The sequence below is a fragment of the Rhincodon typus genome, chromosome 9 (genome assembly GCF_021869965.1).
Source record: "Rhincodon typus isolate 14 chromosome 9, sRhiTyp1.1, whole genome shotgun sequence".
Lineage (NCBI taxonomy): Eukaryota > Metazoa > Chordata > Chondrichthyes > Orectolobiformes > Rhincodontidae > Rhincodon > Rhincodon typus.
In genome coordinates, this window is record NC_063340.1 from 5,376,012 (window position 1) to 5,397,956 (window position 21,945).

The 21,945-nt window shown below is 42.3% G+C and overlaps 1 protein-coding gene across 1 annotated transcript in view; it reads right to left on the reverse strand.

Annotated features, from left to right (window-relative positions):
• Nucleotides 1–297: 297 nt before the first annotated feature.
• The window catches only part of LOC109934244 (mono-ADP ribosylhydrolase 2), a 68,648-nt gene continuing 47,000 nt past the window's right edge, over nucleotides 298–21,945 (reverse strand). The window contains exons 5-7 of the mRNA XM_048600895.1: nucleotides 4,278–4,363; nucleotides 415–509; nucleotides 298–322 (exon numbers count right to left, since the gene is read on the reverse strand). Coding sequence (XP_048456852.1) covers nucleotides 298–322; nucleotides 415–509; nucleotides 4,278–4,363 — 206 coding nt within the window. The remainder of the gene's footprint in view (nucleotides 323–414; nucleotides 510–4,277; nucleotides 4,364–21,945) is intronic.

Genomic DNA, 21,945 nt, shown 5'->3' on the forward strand with positions numbered 1-21,945 from the left:
AATTGAGGCTGTAGCAAAATTTTAACAGTGATTCATAAGGAAGGGAGGTAAAGGGAATTAAAGATCATTGACAAAGTTATTTATCAATTAATCTGATGGATTAAGGAATATTTGATGTCAATAAACATAAGGTAATAAACAAGAAACAGAAAATGTCACAATGGAGAACAAATGAGAATTGTGAGGTTCTACTAAACCAACTCGAATCAGGCATTGTTGAGTCAGTTCCCCATTTGAGGCTGCAAGAAGAGACAGGGTGAGTAAAGCATTGGATCGGCGGCATGAGTTTTTGTTCGTTTAAGCTGATAATATCAGCCCAATCCTGGGGACATCGGATCAGAGAACTTTTAGTACAACTAAGTGAGCAGCGAATACAGCTGAGTTAACATTTGTGGTTTCCATGGTTCAACTCACCTGGATAAAGCACCACGCCCAAAGCTGGCCATGTGACTTGGCCAGAAACGCACTGGTTTAGGAAGACCCTTCAAATTGCACTCATCTTCCTCAGCCTACAGACACAAATAACCCAAACTTACTGGGATACGATGAGCGCTTCACCTTAAAGGGGCAATATCATTAAGGCCTCGGTAACAGAAGGAAGAAGGTTCCCTGTTTTTAAATAAGCTAGTTGGTTTATATTTAATAGATTAGTTCATGGGATGTTGACAGTTGCTCGCTCGGCCTGCATTTACTGTCCACTCTCAAGTGCCCTGGTGAAGGTGATTATGAGCTATCTTCTAGAACCACTGCAGTCCATGTCCAGTAGGTATACACTGATAGTGTTGTTATGGAACCAGTTTCAGAATGATGAGTTCAGGCTAAATCCGATCTCATCATTGGACATAATGCAAAGAAATGGGTTTACACAATGCAAGATGGAACTTGTAGCACAGACACAGATCATTCTAACGAAATATCCACCTCACCGTTGATACTCCACATGAGCCTCCCATCCCTCTCAATCGATACCTGACATCGGCCATTATCATATGGTTCAATATGTCCCAAATTTGTTTGCAATGGGTCTCAAGGTCAAGGTCCCATGGCTCTCCACAGGTGAATCTTTATTTAAACATTCATTTTGCTCCTCCAATATAGGAGGCATCTCACTAATGTGGTCCAGCTATAACAGACTCTTGCTTTTTACACCCTAACATCTGGGGTATACCAGACTTCCCCTGTGTAGTCCGTGCTCTCTCACATGCCTATCCGGCTTTACTTAAGTAATATTTGCCTCAACCACTGTCTGTGGTAGCCAGTTCCAGGTTCTCACCACTCTCTGGGTAAAGAGTTTTCTTGGGAATTTTTTTGTTGACTATCTTACCTTGATGGCCTCTGGTTATGCTCTTCCCATAAGCGGGAATACTGACTCCACCCTCCCCCACGTCTGTCGGTCAAAACTTTTCATAATTCTCAAGATCTGAATGAGGCCACTCCCCAAACATTCTCAATGTCAATAGGAAGGAGAGCCTACCCATTCTTCCTCTCCTGGTGGATTTAAGCCCACAGCTCTAGCAATTATCCCTGTAAAATCTCTGTAGACTCTCCAGTGCTGCCATGTCCTCAGTAAAAGTGACAGCCAAAACTATACACAAAGACTTGATACAGGATTAGCATAACTTCTGTGCTTTTCAATTCAATCATTCCCCAAAGAAATCCAAGTTGCTTGATTTTGTTTTTAAATGGTCTGCACTTTGCATCACTATATGTTTATTTATAACATGCAGACTGCTTCTTTCCTGTTTCCCAGTTAGATTCCCATGCTCCAAGCTATGTTTGCCTTCCCCGTTTTTCTTACCAAAAATGTAATACCACACCCTTATCCATGTTGAAATTCATTTCTCAATTATATAGGCATAGATATTTCTAATCAACCTGGTCATAGAGACGGTATCTCTCTTCCTCTTACACACACACACAGAGACACAAACAAATTGCTGGAAAAGCTCAGCAGGTCTGGCAGCATCTGTGGAGAGAAATCAGAGTTAACGTTTCAGGTCAAGTGACCCTTCCTCAGAAAAGTTGTTGCTGCTTTACAGCATCTACAGTTCTTTTGATTTTTATTTGTTATTATATACCTCTGGAGCAGTTAGGACTTGAATACTGGCCTTCTGATTCAGAGATAGGAACACTACCACCGCAAAACCAGTGCCCCCTTTCCAACAATAGATGATCATATTTTTTCACAATTTCTATAATCTGTCACAGCCCTCCACCTTAGCGAGCACCACTGGTGTGTCATTCCCAGAGTGGGAAATTACAGGCAGAATTCCCTCCCTCCATGCTGAGGTGGTGAGATGGGGAAATAATCAAGTGAGTTGGAAAGGGATGTACCCACCTGCTCTGCAATGAGGAGCTGTGTGAGAAGGCCCATTGCTGATTTGTCAACTTATCAGCAATTAAATTGCTTAAATGGCTAATACTTGACCTCTTTCTGATCTCAAAACCCACCTGGTTCACTCATGTCCCTTTAGGAAGGGAAATTTGCTGTCCTGACCTGCTTTGGTCTATATGTGACTCCACATCCACAGCAATGCGGATGTCTCTTAGCTACCCTCCGGGAAATTAGTGATGGACATTTAAAGCTGTCCAACATCCTATGAATGATTTTTTTTAAAAAAGTGGCCACTTAAGCAATGTAACAATCAATCACTGCAGTGGGTGAGGTGAGAGTATACGGGTAGCGTGTGTGTTTGTGCGCGTGTGTGTCTGTGTGCGCACACGCGTGTACGTGTGTGCGCACATGTGTGTTTGTGCGCGCGTGTGTGTTCTGGCCCTGACGAACCTCTCCCCAAGTCCTACCCAAATTAATCCACAGGCACTGGATCTCCCAATTTACTGGCCATCACCCTCAGCACCCAGGAGCTACTAGTTTCTGATTGACCAGTTCTGCTGACCCAGTCGTCCAGTCTCGAGGCCTGCGATCTGGTGGCTATCTTGGCCATATTCTGCCCATCAGCTCTTACCAAACTGATTGGCAGGTGATTAGATTTGAATCTCACTGCTGGGGTGTGGGTGTAATCATTGGCCAACATGTTCCTCTTCACATTTCAAAATAAATAGGACGCATCACACCCAATTCTTCACAGCGCAAAGTTTAAATCATTCTGTGATTTAAAAGGGAGTGCTAGGATTTTAACAAGAAGCAATGCAATTAGCTGAGAAAGAAACACATTTAGCAGGATGGTAAACATGGATTAAAACTAACTGTCTTTCCGTGCGTGAATCCCTGGTAACACAGCTCACAGCTCCAGAGTTAGATTAGAGCTCTTTAGTTTTCACTAAGATTAAAAGATGAGAGAAGGATGGAGACAAACAGAAGATTTTTCACTCGATTTGAACACGCCTGTTATCCCTAGTAAATAAATGCATCTCCAAACGGGGATAGAAATTAAGGTGACATTGACGATTATGGAAAGAGACCAATCCTGAAAAGACTGGCTGCTGTTCATTGCAGGTGGTTCTAATATTTTTGAAACAAAATCTAATTTCAGGTCAGGCTGTAGACTTTAGTCACCACAGTGAAGACAATGGAGTCTAAATCCACTCAGCAGCATGCACATTTAATCTTGAAATTTTGATTAAATTTGCATCTAAACTGCTGACAAGTTAGTCATGGATACCAGCTGGTTAGTGGGCCAGGGAGAGGCTTTCTTTTTTTTTTAAATTCTTGCTTGGGGTGTTGGTTTGTCTGGAACAGCCTGTGTTTATTAACCCATTCCAAACTGCACTGACCCCTAGAGGCTTTGCTAGTCCATTTCAGAGGGCATTCACAGGTCAGCTGCATTGCTATGGGCCTGGAGTCACGTGTAGGTCAGACCTAGTCAGTGCTTCCCTTCCCTGGCTGGCATTTTAGTGATAAACTGGTAGCCTCCTGGTTACTAAAGTGGATGATTGGATCAGCCAAGATCTTATTGAATGGTGGAGATAAAGGTTCGATGGGCTGAATGGCCTACTTCTACTCCTGGGTTTTACGGTCTACAACTTATTAACTGCATTTAAACTGCCCCAGCTGCCGTGGTGGGAATTGAGCTCAAGTCTCCAGGTCGTTAGACCAAGCCACTAGATTATGAATATGCTAAAATAACCACTGCACAGTGGCCCTTGTGGACATCGGAAGACATGTGGAAGCAAATAGCAATAAAGGGGAGGAACTGTGTGATATTACATTGTTAAACTGTAAGCAAGAGGGTATCAACACGATTGGTGTCTCCTGTTGGAAGGTGAAAGGATTGGCTGCGATACAGATGACAGCTAATCCCCCCCTACCCACATACCTTATGCAGCACACCCTGCAATTGGAGGAGAACTGGGAGGCGGTAGCAGCATGCATCACCTTGTGGAACATAATCCTCAGAAAATCCTGGAATGGGAGAAGTTTGGTTTAAATATCTTCATATGCGCAATGGAGTGTGGGGGGGGGGAAGAGCAGAAATAAGTAAGAGTGTGTATGTGAGTGAGAGCGAGCGAGAGCGCATGAATGAGTGAGCGTGTGTGAATGAGCATGCATAAGTGTGTGAGAGAGATAGAGAGCACACAAATGTGTATTAGAGTGAGTGCGCACTTGAGAGTCTGAGAGAGAAAGAATGCATGTCAGGGCATGTGGGTGTGTGCATGAGAGAGAGAGTGTACAAATGTGCATGCGAGAGAGAGAATATGTACCTGTGTGTGGTGCAAATGTATACATGAGGAGGAGCATGGAAGTGTGTGTGTAAATTACAGTGTGAGAGTGTGATGGAAAAATAAGCATGCAAATATGTGCAAATGAGAGCATGCATGCAGGTGTGATAGAGAGTGCAAGTGTATGAGAGATAGAGGTCTTCAGGGTGCGAGAGAGAGGGAGCACACAAGTGTGAGAGTCTGTGCAAGTATATGAGAGAGCATGTGTGCGTCTGCGTGAATGTGTAAGTGAGACAGCATGTGCGAGTGTGTATGAGAGCAGTGTGTGAGAGCACACGAGTTTGTAAGTGTGCATGAGTGTGAGCAGACACAAGAGTATGCAAGCGTGAGGGGAAATGCATGAGTGTGAGAGTGCATGAGTGTGCGATAGACTGTGGGGGAAAGCATGTGAGTGACAGAGAATGTACTTGTGTGTGAGTGTTTGAGAGAGACAGCATGCGAGTGCGTGTACATATAGTGAGGGTATGCGTTTGCATATGTGCGTGTGTCTGGGGAGAGTGCAGGAGCAGGCACACCCAAGGGCACGTGCAAAGGAACACAAAAATGGACCTCATATTTCACAATTATATTTATGAGGAAGAAATCAAAAATCCTTGATAAGTTCAAAGGCAATGCTGATTTTAGCTTAGATTGCGCCCAATGTTGGAATTACATCAGCAGAGTGTCTCAAAAGCTCTCAGAGCTGTCTCAGATCTGTTAATTTTTGTTAATTACATAAATATTTTAAAACTGAGCATTGGACCAAACTATAATTATATTCACACTTCCTTTAGGGAATTAAATCAGTAGATTGTTACCAAGAGACTATTCTGCTCTAATATCTCTTTATGGATGCTGGTATTGTACTTAAATGTATAATGCTACTGTTGAGCACCTTGGGACATTTCATTCTATTAGAGATGCCATATGAATACAAGTTCTTGTTGTTGCTTGACTCTATCTGTGACCCCAGGCTCTGAGGAATATGGCTGTAACTCCATTGCCCTCTGCAATGGCCCCTCAGTTGGATTCAAAGCAGCAGCTCACTGCTGCCTTTTCAGGGGCAATTAGGAATGGGCAGGGACATGCTGGCCTTGTGAGTGACAGGCACATGCCAGGAATTAGTAAAGATAATTAGCCGAGCGCAGACACCGTGAATGGACAACCTTTGAAAACAGCAGGAATCACTGGAGCATTTAGTGAGATCGCAAAATTAGGCGCAGCTCCAATCATTCATGGGACAGATCTTCCTCCAAAATGATCAAGTGTTGAAAGAGAGACGGAGGGTTTGCTGCAGAAAACAACAGTCGGTTGCTCCTAAGCAATGCTACCTTCTTTTCAGTTGGATAGCGATACAGAAGGACTATTAAGGGCTAAGCTTTGCCACAGTTTGTGTTCACTTAATGAAATAGATCAACTTCCACAGCAGTGCCTGGGACAGTGACCCAGCTGAAGTACCGGTTATCACATGAAAAGGCAAATTATAGTAAATGAACTTTTACCCTCTTCATATTTAATCAATGCAGTGTTGCTGTGAAAAAAAAACCAAAAGGTCATCACCTCGGAGAGATTCTGATTGGGGTCAAACGAGAAGCACACAGGGTCTAAAAATAAAAAAAATCAACAGTGAGGGCCCTACCCTGAGCTCCAAGTGCATATGTAACAGACTGCATTTGAAAATAGGCATAAATATTGTCAGAGAGGCCAGGAATCTGTTAATACATCAGGGACGTGCGTGTGTTTAAATCCGACACAGACTGCTTGTAAATTTCCAGACTACACTCAATATTCAATTTTCCAACATGGTTATTATTTTTTTACAGGGGTGGTAGAAAAGCTTTTTGTGAAACTAATAAACTGCAAGTGTATTAAATAGTCAGTCATTCTTGATAATGAGAAATTTGAGTATCAATGAGTTATAAAAACAGAGACAAAGATTTTCATCTTACACTCATCGGGATAGGTGGAAGAATGCTAAATTCCAAAGGGAGTAACAATTTTTACCGCGTGAGTAAAGGGCGTGGATTGGTCAGCAAGTCCATTCGGATTGGTCAAGATTTTTTTTTCTCTTCATTTGGGGGATGTGGGCGTCACTGGCTGGCCAGTATTTCTTGCCCATCCCTAGTTGCCCTTCAGAAGGTGGTGGTGAGCTGCCTTCTTGAACCTCTGCAGTCCTCCTGTATTGCAATGGAGAATGCCACGAGGAGCTATTGACCGTCCCCCTCCCAATGTCTTTGTTTAATTCTTAAAGCTCCAGACAGCAGGTCTCTTTTTTGCAGCAGTGTATTATTTGAAGCTGTGAGGCAGAAATTCAGCACCTACGTTTTGTCCGGCGCCTGCATTATTCTTGTCTGATCATTTATTTACTTGGTGACAGTGTGTTAACACAAGACAGCAGAATCCCAGATAACAAGGTGTAGAGCTGGATGAACACAGCAGACCAAGCAGCATCAGAGGAGCAGGAAGGCTGACGTTTCGGGTCTGGACCCTTCTTCACAGCAGAATCCCTACCAGGTACGAATGCAATTCGCAACTACAAATAATCAGGTAAATAAAGAGGGGATTTGGAAAGTTAGTTGGGAAAGAAATGCTCCCTCCAACAAGTAGGTCAATAACCAAAGGCCACAAGTTTTTGGCAAAAGATTTGAGAGCGAGGATGGGGAATAAGTGAGGCAAGGAGAAAATCTTTTGTCCAAATTATCAGGTTCTGGAATGTTCTACCCAAGAAGCTGGAATAAGGTGATCCATGTACAAACTCAAAATGTGGTGGGCGTGGGTCAAAGCAGAACTGTTTTTATCAAAGGGTTAGCATGGGCCCGTTGGGCCAATTGGCATCTTTTTGATTCTTTGAACATCTGAATCAAAAGCAAAATTTCTCCCTCATGAAACCCCACAGGGTAATATGTGCATGGCCTTGGTTTATCTTTCAGAAAATGACCATGTCTGTGAAATCTCATGGCGAAGCCCTGTTAACTTAAAGTACAGCAAGGTCAAGGGGTTATACGAGTTGAAGATCATTCCTCCAAAAGAAATCCCTTTTCTAAAATCAGTTAAAAATTCCTAATTGCTCGGAAAGCGTTATGACCACCCAGGAAAGTAAGACTCAAATTAGTCCAATATTGCAGTTACAATGAGTGTACTATTAATAAGATATTTTTTTTAAAAAATTATGAATGGCCAACTGGCTGCTTGTCAAAATGAAATTCTGTTTTTTTGTTATAATGTGCGATTACATTAAGATTGGCACGGTGGCTCAGTGGTTAGCACTGCTGCCTCACAGCGCCAGGGACCCAGGTTGGATTCCACCCTCCGGTGACTATCTGCGTGGAGTTTGCACATTCTCCCTGTGTCTGTGTGGGCTTCCACTGGGTGCTCTGGGTTCTCCCACAATCCAAAGATGTGTAGGTTAGGTGTACTGGCCATGGGAAATGCAGGGTTACAGGGACAGAGTAGGGGGGTGGGGCTGGATGGGATATTGTTCGGAGGGTCGGTTGGACTCATTGGGCCGAATGGCCTGCACTAGTGCACATTGCAAATCACACAGGACACATTAGTCGGGTTCATGAGAGACAGAAGGACAAAGACACAACTAAATACAGAAAGCGAGAGACAGAAAGATAAAGGAAGAGGGGAAGGGACAATAACAGGGATACAGGGAAGGGGAGAGAGAGAGAGAGACAAAGCCAAATGAAGGGAGAGAGGGGGAGGGGGGGGTGGGAAAGAGGCACAGAGAAAGAAAAAGGCTTAGAGAGAGAAAAAGAGTGAAGAGAGAAAGAGAAAAAAGGAGAAAGAGAAAAAGGGAATAAAAGAGATGGAGAGACAAAGAAAGAGAGGGTGACAAAAGAAAAGGAAGCTGGAATGTAAACTACAAGGAAAATTCTTAAGAAACCTATGTGACAGAAAGTAATCAAGTTCGAAAATTCACAGACACTCAGCACTCAGGCTGGAACAAAATGTAAATGCTTCATCGCACAGAATTGACTCCTAATGCTGAAGGTGGAATTTAAAGTGAATGGAATCACTGCACCTTCTACTGGCGGAATTCAGATGTGCCAAGGCTCAGTGTGTGACAAAGTATTGCCCAAGCAGACTATTGTGCATCAATGCAGTAGTAAATTATGGTGCAGTATTTAAATATTTATAATGGGTCCCAAGAAATCCAATATTTAACTGCAATGAATCTGTGGTTTATTTTAAACTCGGTCATTATGTTGATAACATATGGGAATTTACTATTTCCATTTCTGACTCATTGCCTGACTTTATCTTTATTACCTTCCCTTTTCAACAACAAGTCTCACAGCTGGAAATATATTAGCCTTACTTACCAGTGTATGTTTCCTGCTTTGTCAACTCTAGGCACCTCAGGGTGCCACTATCCCTACATCCACCCGGATTTCACTTACTCTTACATCATGGCGGCTCGGTGGCTAGCACTGCTGCCTCACAGCTGCCGGGGACCCAGGTTCAAATCCACCCTTGGGTGACTGTCTGCGTGGAGTTTGTACATTCTCTGCGTGGTGCTATGGTTTCCTCCCATGGTCCAAAGGTGTGCAGGTTAGGGTGGATTGGCCATGCTAAATTGGCCCGTAGTGTCCAGGGATGTGCAGGCTAAGGTGAGTTAGCCATGGGAAATGCAGGGATAAGGCAGGGGGATGGGTCTGGGTGGGATGCCCTTCGGAGGGTCAATGTGCACTCGATGGGCCAAATGGCCTGCTCCTACACTGTAGGGATTCTAAGATTAGTGTCAGAATCTCATCCAGCAATCCGGAAGTTCTTCTCTAAAACCTGAACGCCTCTCTCCGCTCTCTCTAGCTCCATCAAGGCTCCTCCAACAAGTCCAACTCTTGCAACCACCTCATCGATTCTGAAGAAGGGTCACCAGACCTGAAACGTTAACTTCGTTTTTTCCTTCACAGATGCTGCCAGACCTCCTGAGCTTTTCCAGCAACTTTGTTTTTATTGTCATCCATTCTTCTGATGGTCTGATTTGAATGCTTCTCAGGAGATGTTCCATATAAAAATTAAGGCCACTTTAACTAATATCTACCTATAATCTAATTACTATAGGGCTCCTGTGGTAGTGTCCCTACTTCACAGCCGGAAACACTATGTTGAAACATCATAACATTCAAGGCTACGGAGCCAAATACTGGAAAATGGGACTTGTATTGATTTAGTGCAGCTTGGGCAGTACATACTCGATGGGCTGAAGAGCCTCTTTCGTACTGTACAATTCTATCAACTATCTAATTACCAGAAATGGGGAGAGAAGAGTAAAGAGGAATGTTGCAGATGTAGCACTGTGAGGTTGGGTAGTAGCATGATTTGCAATCAGTGATTGTCTTAAACAAATTAAAAGCAGAAAGCGGCAACAATTTGGCCATCGAAAATAAGGTGGGAATTTTCAGGAAACACCCCAAGTGTGACTGAAGTAAGGAGTTTTTACTCTCATCCTGAGGTGGATGTAAGGAGACCAACCTGTATCATTACCTCGGTTTCTCCCTGCACACACAGTGCCCGAGTATTTCCAGAATTTTCTGAGGAAGGGTCACTTGACCCGAAATGTTGACTCTGATTTCTTTCCGCAGATGCTGCCAGACCTGCTGAGCTTTTCCAGCAATTTCGGTTTTTGTTCCAGGACTTTCTGCCTGAATTTCAAATTTCCAGCATCCACAGTATTTTGTTTTTATGCTTGCATTCAGGACCTGCTGTTAGGATAGTTCCTCAAACTTTACAAATATTTTCCAATCAACCTGTTCAGAGATGCGATAACATACCACTCTGGAGCAGGTGGGACTTGAACCGGGGCCTCCCAGCTCAGAAGAGAGACACTACCCACTGCACTACAAGAGTGCTGTTCAAAGTTTGCATACTGCACCACCTCCGAACGAGCAAAACACTACTGCCCATTTGATCTCGATTCACCAAATTCCAATCTTTCTGCCATCCTATTACAGCATCCAACTGTTTCTCAAATGTATTGTCAGTTCAGGTCTCATGAAGTCATTACATTGCAGCTGTAATTTAAATTGCCTTAACCAGCAGCGAGGAACTGAATCCTTTAATTATGTGTTTGAAGACAAAATTAGGTACTCTACAGGCCAACACTTGCAAACTGTGTTCAAGACTTGCTCCAGTCTCTGGCAGTTCTCGAAATGAAACAAATTGAACTGAAGTTCAGAAACGGTCACAGTGCAAACAGACACCATTCGGCCCATCATGTTCAGCACTTTCACACATCCTGTACTATAGTTCTCAAATCTACAACCAACAAATGGATGAATGGCTGGAGGAACAGCACCCCATTTTCTCCCTGGGCACTTCAGAACCTACTGGAATCAAGAGTCCTGACCCGAAACATCAGCTTTCCTGCTCCTCTGATGCTGCCTGGCCTGCTGTGTTCCTCCAGCTCCACAACTGTATTATCTCTGACTCCAGCATTGGCAGTTCTTACTATCTCTACTGGAATCAACATGGAAGTAACAACTTCAGGGAATAAATATTGTCCTCCAGTTTGATTATCCCCCTTCATCTCCTCTCCCTATGTTTGTTTGCTCTTGGCAAAGACAAGGTATTTTTAACTATTCTCACTTACCATTAACACCTATTTTGCACCAAGATCCCTCATTTACCACCATTGGCACTCCCTTTGTCTTTTCTCTGTGCACCCTCGCCATCTGTTCCACTCGTTCCTCCTCCTCCTTCACCAACAGCATGGAAAAAAAAATTCCAGACCCCTTCATTGCCAAAGATTCAACTCAAAATACAAACACTGTTTTTCTCTCCACAGATGCTTCCTGACCTGCTGAGTTTCTCCAGCATGTTCTGCTTTTATTTAATGGATGCATGTCATCACTCCATTTAGAAGCATCAGGGTGATGGCAAAAGTGCTGAACAGAGACTTATAAATTTGGGCACCTATTAAATTGAAAAATACAGGTCACATTACATGGCTTGATTTCTTAAAACCAGTTGAGCTTCCTCAAAAGGCTCAGTCAGGTTTTATTTTCAACACACCTTTTTAGACTTAATGGTATTTACTTTTTTTTTAAAAATGATTACAATCCTACAATCAGCTTAATGTTCACCTCCTCCAACACTGATGCATTGGAGTAGCAGTGCATATTATTGATCTACAACTGCAGCAACTCAGCATGAATCCTTCGACAGTACCTTTCAAAGCTGCCCACCCTGAAAGACAGGGGCAGTGGGGAGGGGAAGTGCACAAGAGCATCCGTACCTACAAATCCCTCTCCAGACCACACAGCATCCTGGACTTGGAGCTGTATCTCCATTCCATCACTGTCAAAATGCTGGAGCTCCCTTTCCTCACTGCACAACAGGAACACCTTGGCCATATGGATAACAGTGGAGTTTAGGAATTATCCAAAAAAAAATTCCTTTGCCCTTTCCAACGATGGCCACGTCCCATGCGTGATTTAAGAAATCACAATTTTAAACAAATACAAAACATAAGCTAAATAGCTTTCAAATTCTGCGCCATGCATGACTGACGATAATGTGAAACATTTAATAGGTTTTTCCTTGATTAAAACAAAACAAGGACAAAAACAAATTGTTTGCTGGGTGCAATAACAACTTGCATTTTCATAGCATCATTAATATAATGAAATCTCCCCCAGGCGCTTCACAGGAGCATCACGATGCAAGATAAAGTTACACAAGGCAGGAACGTGCAGATAGAATCGAGTTGGTCAGATGTAGTTCTAAGAAGCATCCTAAAGTAGGGAAGTGGGGTTCAGAGTAAGAGAGGGTTGGGGCAGTGGGGAGTGGATTTCGAGAGTTTGATGCAAAGGCGTCTTTACTAGACAAATAAATGTAAACATTCATCACATTAGGTACGTCATTCATCTGCAAGAGTTGTACTATCAACAGGACCACAACACATCATAAACAAAAAGTCAGGTTGATGAGTTCTTCTACATAATAGCTACATCAGGAAATAAATAAATTTCTAAGTGATTTTTGTTGTGATTGTTGCATCCATCAAGAGTAACAGAGATGAAAATGTTTAAAAAGGACAAATTCATCACAAGTAGTCAGAAAAAAATGATTAGCTACCGTCCGAGTTGAGAAGCAAGAGAGAGTTTCGGGAAAGTAAAGCATTTGCCAATTTGACATTCCATGACATTTTTTTTCTCTCAATTCACAGGATGAAGGTGTTGCTGGCATTTATTGCCCAGAGGGCAGTCACGAGTCAACCGCATTGCTGTGGATCTGGAGTCACATGTAGGTCAGACCAAGTGAGGATGGCAGATTTCCTTCCCTAAAGGACATTAATGAACCAGATATGTTTTTCTGACAAATCAGCAACAGTTTCATGGTCAGCACTATACTCTTAATTCCAAATTGTTATTGAATTCAAATTCCACCATCTGCTACGGCAGGATTCAAACGTCTGTGTGTGCGTGCAGCGTTCGTGGTAGGAGGTTGACACTTGATAATACAGTCGTTGCAGACATCATGGGCTGAATGGCTCCTATTCTCTCCGTTATAATTCTATGATTCTGTTTTACCCGGTTCTTTCTCATGAAAGTCAGAAACTCTTTCTGAACAAAACTGAGGCCCATTGTCAGACACCATTTCCTCTGGAAACCCATAAGCAGTAACACAACCTGACGTTGGTGGGTCTTGCAAAAACAAGCCAAGTTTTTCCAACCTCTCCTTAAAGCGAATACACTCCAATCCAGGAAACATCCTGGTAAACCTCTTTTGGCCCCTTCCTAAAGCCTCCACATCTTTCCTACAGTGTAGGGATCAGAACTGCACACAGTATTCCAAATGTGGCAGAACTAAAGTTTTATGTAGCTGCAACATGACTGACCAACTTTTCTACTCAATTCCCTGATAGATGAAAGCAAGCATCTTCTTTATCACCTTATTCACTTGTGTTGCCACTTTCAGGGAGCTATGGACTTGCCTCCCAAGATCCTTCTGTCTATCAATGCTTCTCGGGATTCTCCCATTTACTGTATAGTTTCCTCTTGCACTAATCTCCCAAAATGCATCATCTCACACTTGTCTGGATTAAACTTAATTTGCCACTTCTCTGCCTGAATTTCTAAGTGGTCTATATCCTGCTGTAACGTTTTACAACCTTCTCACTATCCATAATTCCACCAGTTTTCATGTCATCTACAAAATTTACTAATCAGACCACCTACATTTTCATCCAGATCATTTAAATATATTACAAACCAACATACATAAGTTGCACAGAATGTTGAACATTGTGGGTTGTATTCATCAAGCAAACTTTAATAGCACCCTCTTGCATCCAATTAGATATTTACACAGAGTCACACAGCACAGAAACAGACCCGTCGGTCCAAACAGTCCATGCTGAACATAATCCCAAACCAAACTAGTTCCACCTGTCTGATCCTGGCCCATATCCCTCCAAACCTTTCCTATTCATGTACTTATCCAATTGTCTTAAACGTTGTAATTGTACCCACATCCACGACTTCCTCAGGAAGTTCTGTCCACACACGAACCACCCTCTGAGAAAAAACATTTGCTCCTCATGTCTTTTTAAAATCTCTCTCCTTTCACCTTAAAAATGTGTCCCCTAGTCTTGAAATCCCCCACCCCAGGGAAAAAAAAATGCCTATCTATACCCCTCATGATTTTATAAGATTCTATACAGTCATCTCTCAATCTCCTATGCTTCAGTGAAAAGGATCCAGCCTATCCAAACCTTCCACACGCAGCAGCATCTTGGCAAATCTCTTCTGAAACCTCTCCAGTTTAATAATATCCCTCCTGTAACTGGGCAACCAGAACTGGACAAATATTCCAGAAGAGGCCTCACTAATGTTCTGTACAGCCTCAACATAATGCCCAAACTCCTATACTCAAAGGACTGAGCAATGAAGGCAAGCATGCCAAACGTCTTTTTAACCACTCTGTCTATCTGTGTTGCAAACTTCAAAGAATTATTTATCTGCACCCCTAAGTCCCTCTGTTCTACAACACTACCCAAGGACTGACCATTAATTGTATAAGCCCTGCCTCTGTTTTATCTTAAGTGACTCTGAAATAAATAGGATTTGACTTTCCATAAGCTGTACCGTCTCTCATGACATGCTTGCAGGGCAGACACAAGGTACAGCAAGAGTACATTTTTACCTGTCTTTATTACTTCTAGCTGAGAGAATGAAATTTACAAACCCCATCAGGACCAGCTTCTCAACACCAGCGCTCAATACCGCACTTGCATTTGAAATCAAGCTGACGGAGCCACCCACTGTCCAACTTATTTTTATATACTGTATCAAAACAGAATGTTTCGAACAGATGACAAGGCAAGTTGGCATCTTTGGATACTTCTTCTAAAAGAAAGATTAACGTGCACTTTTTCCAGAAATTGCACACACAGATCTCCACGAAACATTAATTAAAAGATTGCTGAGGCTTGAAGACAATGCAGTCTCATTATGTTAATAAATGGGGGAAAGGCCAGGCAATTAAGATTTCCAACAAGAAAGAAAGTACCAACTCTCTGCTGAGATGTAAATTATTTTATATATTTCACAACCTCCAGTCTGTTTGGTAACACGCGCCGGAAGGATTGCCAGTGGGATACTATCTTAATCGAGCCAGAATCAAGGTCTGCAATTACTAGGTCTGGCTGTACATGTGTAAGACTTTGAGCCTGTAAAACTCCAAATCCTAATATGACCCAGAATTGAAGCAAGGTGCGGAGATAAAATATTCCAATCATGCCGTTCCCCATTTCTTGCCACTTTTGTCACTGTCAGTAGTTTCTGGCAGCCAACTGGAATGATGAGAAAGCAAAATATACATGAAATAATTTATTAAAACCTCAATGCCTGTCAACTCTGTAAAATATTTGTTCCTACCCATGCTGGGGGAAGCCCTTACAGCAGGCTCGGAATGCCTTTTACACAGAGGAGACAAGCAACTTTGGCCCTCAATAATACTGATGAGGTAAGGCACCTTTGACCACTTGGGGCAGCAGGTGGTTCAGTAGTTAGCACTGCTGCCTCACAGCACCAGGAACCCGGGTTCGATCCCACCTCGGGTGACTGTCTGTGGGGAGTTTGCACACTCTCCCAGAGTCTGTGTGGGCTTCCTCTGGGTGCTCTGGTTTCCTCCCACAATCCAAAGATGTGCAGGCTAGGTGGATTGTCCGTGCTAAATTGCCCATAGAGTTCAGGGATGTAGAGATTAGGTGAGTTATATGAGGATGGGTCTGGGTGGGATGCTTTGAGGGTCGGTGTGGACTTGTTGGGCCGAAGGGCCTGTTTCCACACTGTAGGGATCTTATGATTCTATGAACTTGTAGTGACCAAACTATTAATATAATTAACAAATAATTTTTCAAGTCAAGGCTTTATCGATTTAAGTGAGTCTTTAATTTATTCTCTCGAAGTATTGCTCTTCCCTATCGATGGAGCTGAATGATGTGACCCCTGAAGGGATCTACATGTATAGGCACCATTTAGCAGACAGCAGTGTAATTGTGATGGTCTCCAGGGTAACGAAATACTGCAATCAGGTGCACAGGCAGAATCTAACAATGCATCAGATATTTAAAAAAAAGCTGTTCTGTGCTTCAAATGCTGTCAATGGGATAAATAGAAAGGTCTGGAAGCATAACTTCAAGGAAAATGCAACACGTCTGACATCTATCTGGACTTTGTCACGTGTAACCGTACACTTTGAGACATGGACCCCTTTTCAATCAATAGTCCCAATTAATTGGCCCACAGAGAGTCATACAGCACAGGAACATACCCTTCGGTCCAACCAGTCCTGGCCAACCATAATCCAAAACTAAACTAGTCCCATCTGTCTGCTTCTGGCCCATATCCTGTCTTATTCATGTGTCTATCCAAATGTCTTATAAATGTTGTAACTGTGCCTACATCCACCACTTCCGTAGGATGCTCAATCCATGTGTGAACCACCCTCTGTGTAAAACATTTGCCCCTCATGTCTTTTTTTAAATCTCTGTCTCAATTGGATGACACTAACCAATCCTGGTGACCTGTCGCAGTTCACCTGACGCTAAAAATCTCAATTGTGCCTGTTTCCTCGAGATTCAAATATTCCACTTTCTCCTGGTCAGACTGTCACTCTGCACCCCGTATAAACATCAGCGCACTCAGCATTCGCTTGTGCCTATCCAAGCTCACACCAAGACCCAGTCAACAAATTTTATTTTCCTTTATCCATGCGATGTGGGTTAGGTCAGTAGTAATTGCCCATCCCCAACTGTCCTGAAGGGGGTGGTGGTGAGCTGCCTTCTTCAACCACTTCAGTTCACATAGTGTTTGGTTATAGAGGACTTTAACCCAGCAACGAACCAACAGTAGGTTGGTTCCAAGTCAGGAATGGCGTGTGGCCTGGAGGGAAACTTGTCGGTGGTGGCGTCATCCCAGGTATCGGCTGCCCAATGGTCCCACTAAGCTGCATAGTCAGAGGGTCAGTGTGCACCAGTTAGCCTATAGACACACCGACTTCCTGTTCAAAAGAAACTGTACTCGGACCTCAGAGGTCTGTGAAGCTGCAGGAAATATTAGAGGGAATGCAGCTGCTGCCCTTGACCTTCCAGATGGTAGAGGGCGTGGCCTTGGAAGGTGCTTTGGTGAGTTGCTGCAGTGTACCTCACACACTGCTGCTACTGAAGGCCGGTGGTAGAAGGAGCAAGTATTGAAGGTAAAATTGGGGACGGGCATATTGCCAGATTTGGAGCACCACAGAGATTCCTAAGGGCTGTAGGGTAGGGGATTAGAAAGAGAGAGAGACAGAGAGAAAAAGAGGGATAGGTGATATGGAGGCTAAAGACAGATGTGAACGTGAGGGACAGAATTGTTAAAATCAAGACATTGTCATACGGAGAGCCAAAGTACATCATCAATCGCAGGGGTTTGAACTGGACAACAATCAAGCTAGGGCTGACAAATGCCGAATTACAGATTTCCAGTCACTTCTCTCCCACTTCTAATCAAAAATTGCCTGCATTTGACCTCTCAGCTAGCACAAGCTGAATTATTTAGATTTTCTTTATTTTTAAAAGCCTGTCATGTTTGTAGTTACAGAATAAAGTATTTCCCACTTTATTAGTTACGGCATTTTACATTCTGATCTCAGTCAATGGTATTAGTGAATTGCAAAACAAAATTCCGCTAAGTGTAGATAGAAAGTGTAGCACAATAAAATTTTACATTGGACATTGAGATTTGTTAGCAGGATCTTTTCAGCCTCTCACTTCTTAACCTTCATTTTAACCTTCCCATTATTAAGTCTCTCCAATGACAGGGTCAAAATTTTGGCACAGATGAGTTTTACATGGCAGCACTTTTTCCGTCAAAATAGACAGAAATCCATCAAGGTGCAACAGATTCCATAATTAAAGGTAAAGTCATCACAGTCCTGCCAGACCATAGGGTTGGTAGTGGTTTAACCGGAGGGTCACCATGCCTCAGGCAAGGGGAGAGGTTGAGATGAAGAGTCCTTCATGGTAACCTCAGCCACTGCAGGAATTGAACCCACACGGTTACCATCACTTTGCATTGCGAACCTGCAGTCCAGCCAACTGAGCTAATTGTCATCATCATCAAGGTTGCATTGATAAGTGATGTTCTCTTACAATATCACCATTCAAGCCTCTAGGTAACCAAGTAAATACTCAGTGTATATTAGAGAGTCCAATGAATGTTTTCATTCCTACACTATGTCGACAAAATCAATGTGACCAATTAATAGGGAAGAGAACGAGATGCAGGATGAGGTGGCTGCAGTGGTAACAGCAACACAGAATCACGCAATTAATTAGTCATCCTGTCTGGAGGGCTATTCTCCTTTTCAATATGACACATTGCATTTTATTCCAGGTGTTCATTGAAACATCTTAACATTCAACCAAGGCTCCAAAAACAGCCACAAGATAAATTATCTGCTCGTCACATCAGGGACTCAAATTCTGGAGAATGACTTAAAACCATAGTTGTCTAACTGAGTAATGCAAGTGCCACATACAAAGGATGAGCACATTAACATCTTCAGACGAATGGGAAAGTAAATAAAGACACAAAAAACTAACTTTTGCTTTAAAATTGTTGTTAATAATCTGATTCTCCAAGGCAATTAACAGTGATCAATTATATCAGTATTTGATTCCAATTCTTACATCAATTGTTTAAATTAACTTAAAAAGTTGCTTTAAACACAGACTGATCTGTCGTAGTTAACTCTTGGATTCTGACGGAAGCTTCAGAATTTGGTGCAAATGCAGATTAACACAGAAATTGTGAAGTTCTGGTCTGTCAGGCACAGTTCTGTTTTAGGTTGCGCTATGGAAATTCTTGAAGTCCCAGATAAAATTAAGCCTTGTTCAATGAGGTGCAATTTAGTCACGTGTATCTAAGTACAGTGAAAAGCTTTGTTTGTGAGCAGTAAAGGCAAATCATAGTGAGCAAGGACATACAGATCATAGGGTGCTTAGACACAGTGAGGCATACAGGTTACACTACACAACAGGTGAATAATTTGTACACACGTAGAATTTAGGTTTAAAAGTGTGCAACAGTTATAAGAAATGTTAGAATAAGATCGCAAGGAGGTACCTGGTGTCACTGCCATGGTGAATTGATCATTCTTTAACAATGAAATTGTTTTAATGAAAAACATCAGTCTCAGTAAGAACTCCTGACAACGTGTAGTCTGGCCCTGAAAAGTTTGGAAATTTATTAAATCTCTACTATGATTAATAATTTAAAAACCTAGTTTAAAAATTTAGTAATGTAAAACAAATTAAGCATTTGTTCATGATATTTCAAATTGTACGTTAACTCGGTGCGTGTGCGTGTGGCCCAATCTTAATTTCACTCTCCAAATTTTTTAAGCAGTAATTTGATTGTTAGTGCTTTTCATTCCCTGGTTGCCTTGCTGGCTGTCTGTGAAAGTTCTTTAATGCAATTGGCTGCACATCAGCAATTGCTGATAGACAACGCGAAAAATCAATAGCGTGGCAAAAATGGTGATGTTCTCAGCACAGAGACGGCAAATCGCTCCATGCAGATTTCTTCAAGGTCTGAGGTGAATGCTCTTGGTTTGTCACCGAATTACAGAATCCTTACAGTGGAGAATTGGGCCGTTAGCCCAGCGTGTCTGCACCAGCTCTCCAAATGAGTATCCTGGTTTAACGCCATTCTCCCACTCTCTCCCTTTTCTTACCAACTAGCCACAAATCATTGATCATATAGGAAAGGCAATGGCCTAGTGGTATTATCGTTAGACTATTAATCCAGACACCCAGGCAACATTTTGGGGACCTGGGTTCAAATCCTGCTACGGCAGATGGTGGAATTTAAATTCAATAAAAATCTGGAATTGAGATACTAACGCTGTTGTCATTAAAAATTGTCGATTGTTGGGAAGGATTTAGGGAAGGAAATCTGGTCTGGCTTACATGTGACTCCAGACCCACAACAATGTGATTGACTCTTAACAATTAGGGGTGGTCAATAAATGCTGCTTTGGCCAGCAACATCCATATCCCATGTATGAATGAATAAAAAACACCTAACAGCCTCAGGATATATATTCAGAGAACATCCCTCTCCACATCAAAGAGTTGAGGTGAGGCTTCGGACTTTGAGAGAGGCTAAGGTTTTCAACTAAAAGCCTCAATTATTTAAAAGAAAAATTGATAAAAATAAAAATATATAAATGAAATGTTACTGCGAAATATATAACTGTTGAATTTCTAAAAAAACATTCAAACTATTAATTTTTGGTAAGAGGGCATTTAATTTCCTGACAAAACATTAATGGTGTTAGATTCAAGATGTCTATCACAGTGTATCCTTCAGTTGCTGTAAGAGCGAGCCTTCCAGCAGCACACCAAGGATAAGACAGCATCTGGAACCTGAGTTAACATGGCAAAGCAATGGGGGTATTTCCTAAAGCAGTGAAATTTCAAGATTGGGAAATAAACAGTGGAAGGTCTGAAAAAGAGGGTGAATTTGAGTAGGTAACTTCCATGTTAAATCAAGACTGAAAGAGAAAGAAAGAATCGAGAAGAAAGACTGAGTTGAGAAAGAGAGAAGATAGCAAGGAAAAGAAAGGAATTTAAAAATTAAATTTAAAAATTCACATTTACAAAATCTCTCTGAACAAACGCAAAACAGAAAGGAATAGCACTCCAAAATTGCAATTGTCAGAGTAAAATTCATGAGCATTTATCACAGCCTGAGAATAGTTATTCTTTTTGTGCTGGCTGGTGGCAACTTTTCATATAGTGTGTTTAATGAGCAAATACAGCACGAGGCAAGATTATAACAAACGTAAACAGGGAAAAACTAATAAGACTCTACCCACTCTCCTGTCTGGCTCAGATACCTGGATAATAAATAAAGATCTGCAGAAGAAAACTGGGGGATTTGAAATGTTAAGGGGGTATACTAGAATTTCTATATAGAAACCATAAGACAAATAACTAGCTGCTCAAAGTTTCAAGAACAAGAAAAATGCTTTCAAAAAAAAAAGCAATGCTAAGGAAAGAAATGTCAGCATTTCACCCATTTATTTGATCGGCATAAAAAGCCACAGAACTCTCTTGTAGAGAGCAAAGTGGAAGGCAGCTGAAAGAGGGGTTGACCTAAGCGTAGTTGTTGGATGACAGATGTCACTGAGCAGCTACAGATTGATGGTGGAAGAGGAGACAAGCGTGACGTACTGTGACAGCCGATCCCCTAGTGGGAGTAGCTTTAAACAGGACAGGAGGGCAGTCAGTACCTGTCTATCATGTGAACATTCAGGATGGAGATGCTAAATATGAAAAGTACACAGTGCAGTGATGTAATTCAGACCAAAACTTCCAAATATTGCGTGTTTAACTGCACATCACCTGAAGTTGCTGTACCTTTCACCCATGGATATCGGTGAGTGCCATTCAGCCTTGCTGGGGTGTTTTCGATAGCAAATTCTGTCGCACTTTCTCTTTACTGATTGCTTCTGAGAAGCATAAGGGTTGGGGGGGCGCGGGGGGAGCTGCAGCAGGAGAGGAGACTGAAAGTAACCAATCTGCAGAAGGGCGCTGCATGGTATCTGGTCAATTAGTGGACCAGGAATTATTCGCATGGACAGCAGAGAGGTTTCAAATGGATTTGTTGAGACACTGTGCAGGAAGTCTTCTGCAGAGACTAGAACACTTCACAGAGTGCTTCATAATCCAACAAGGTATTTTAATGGTTGTGAGATAACACAGTGTAGAGCTGGATGAACACA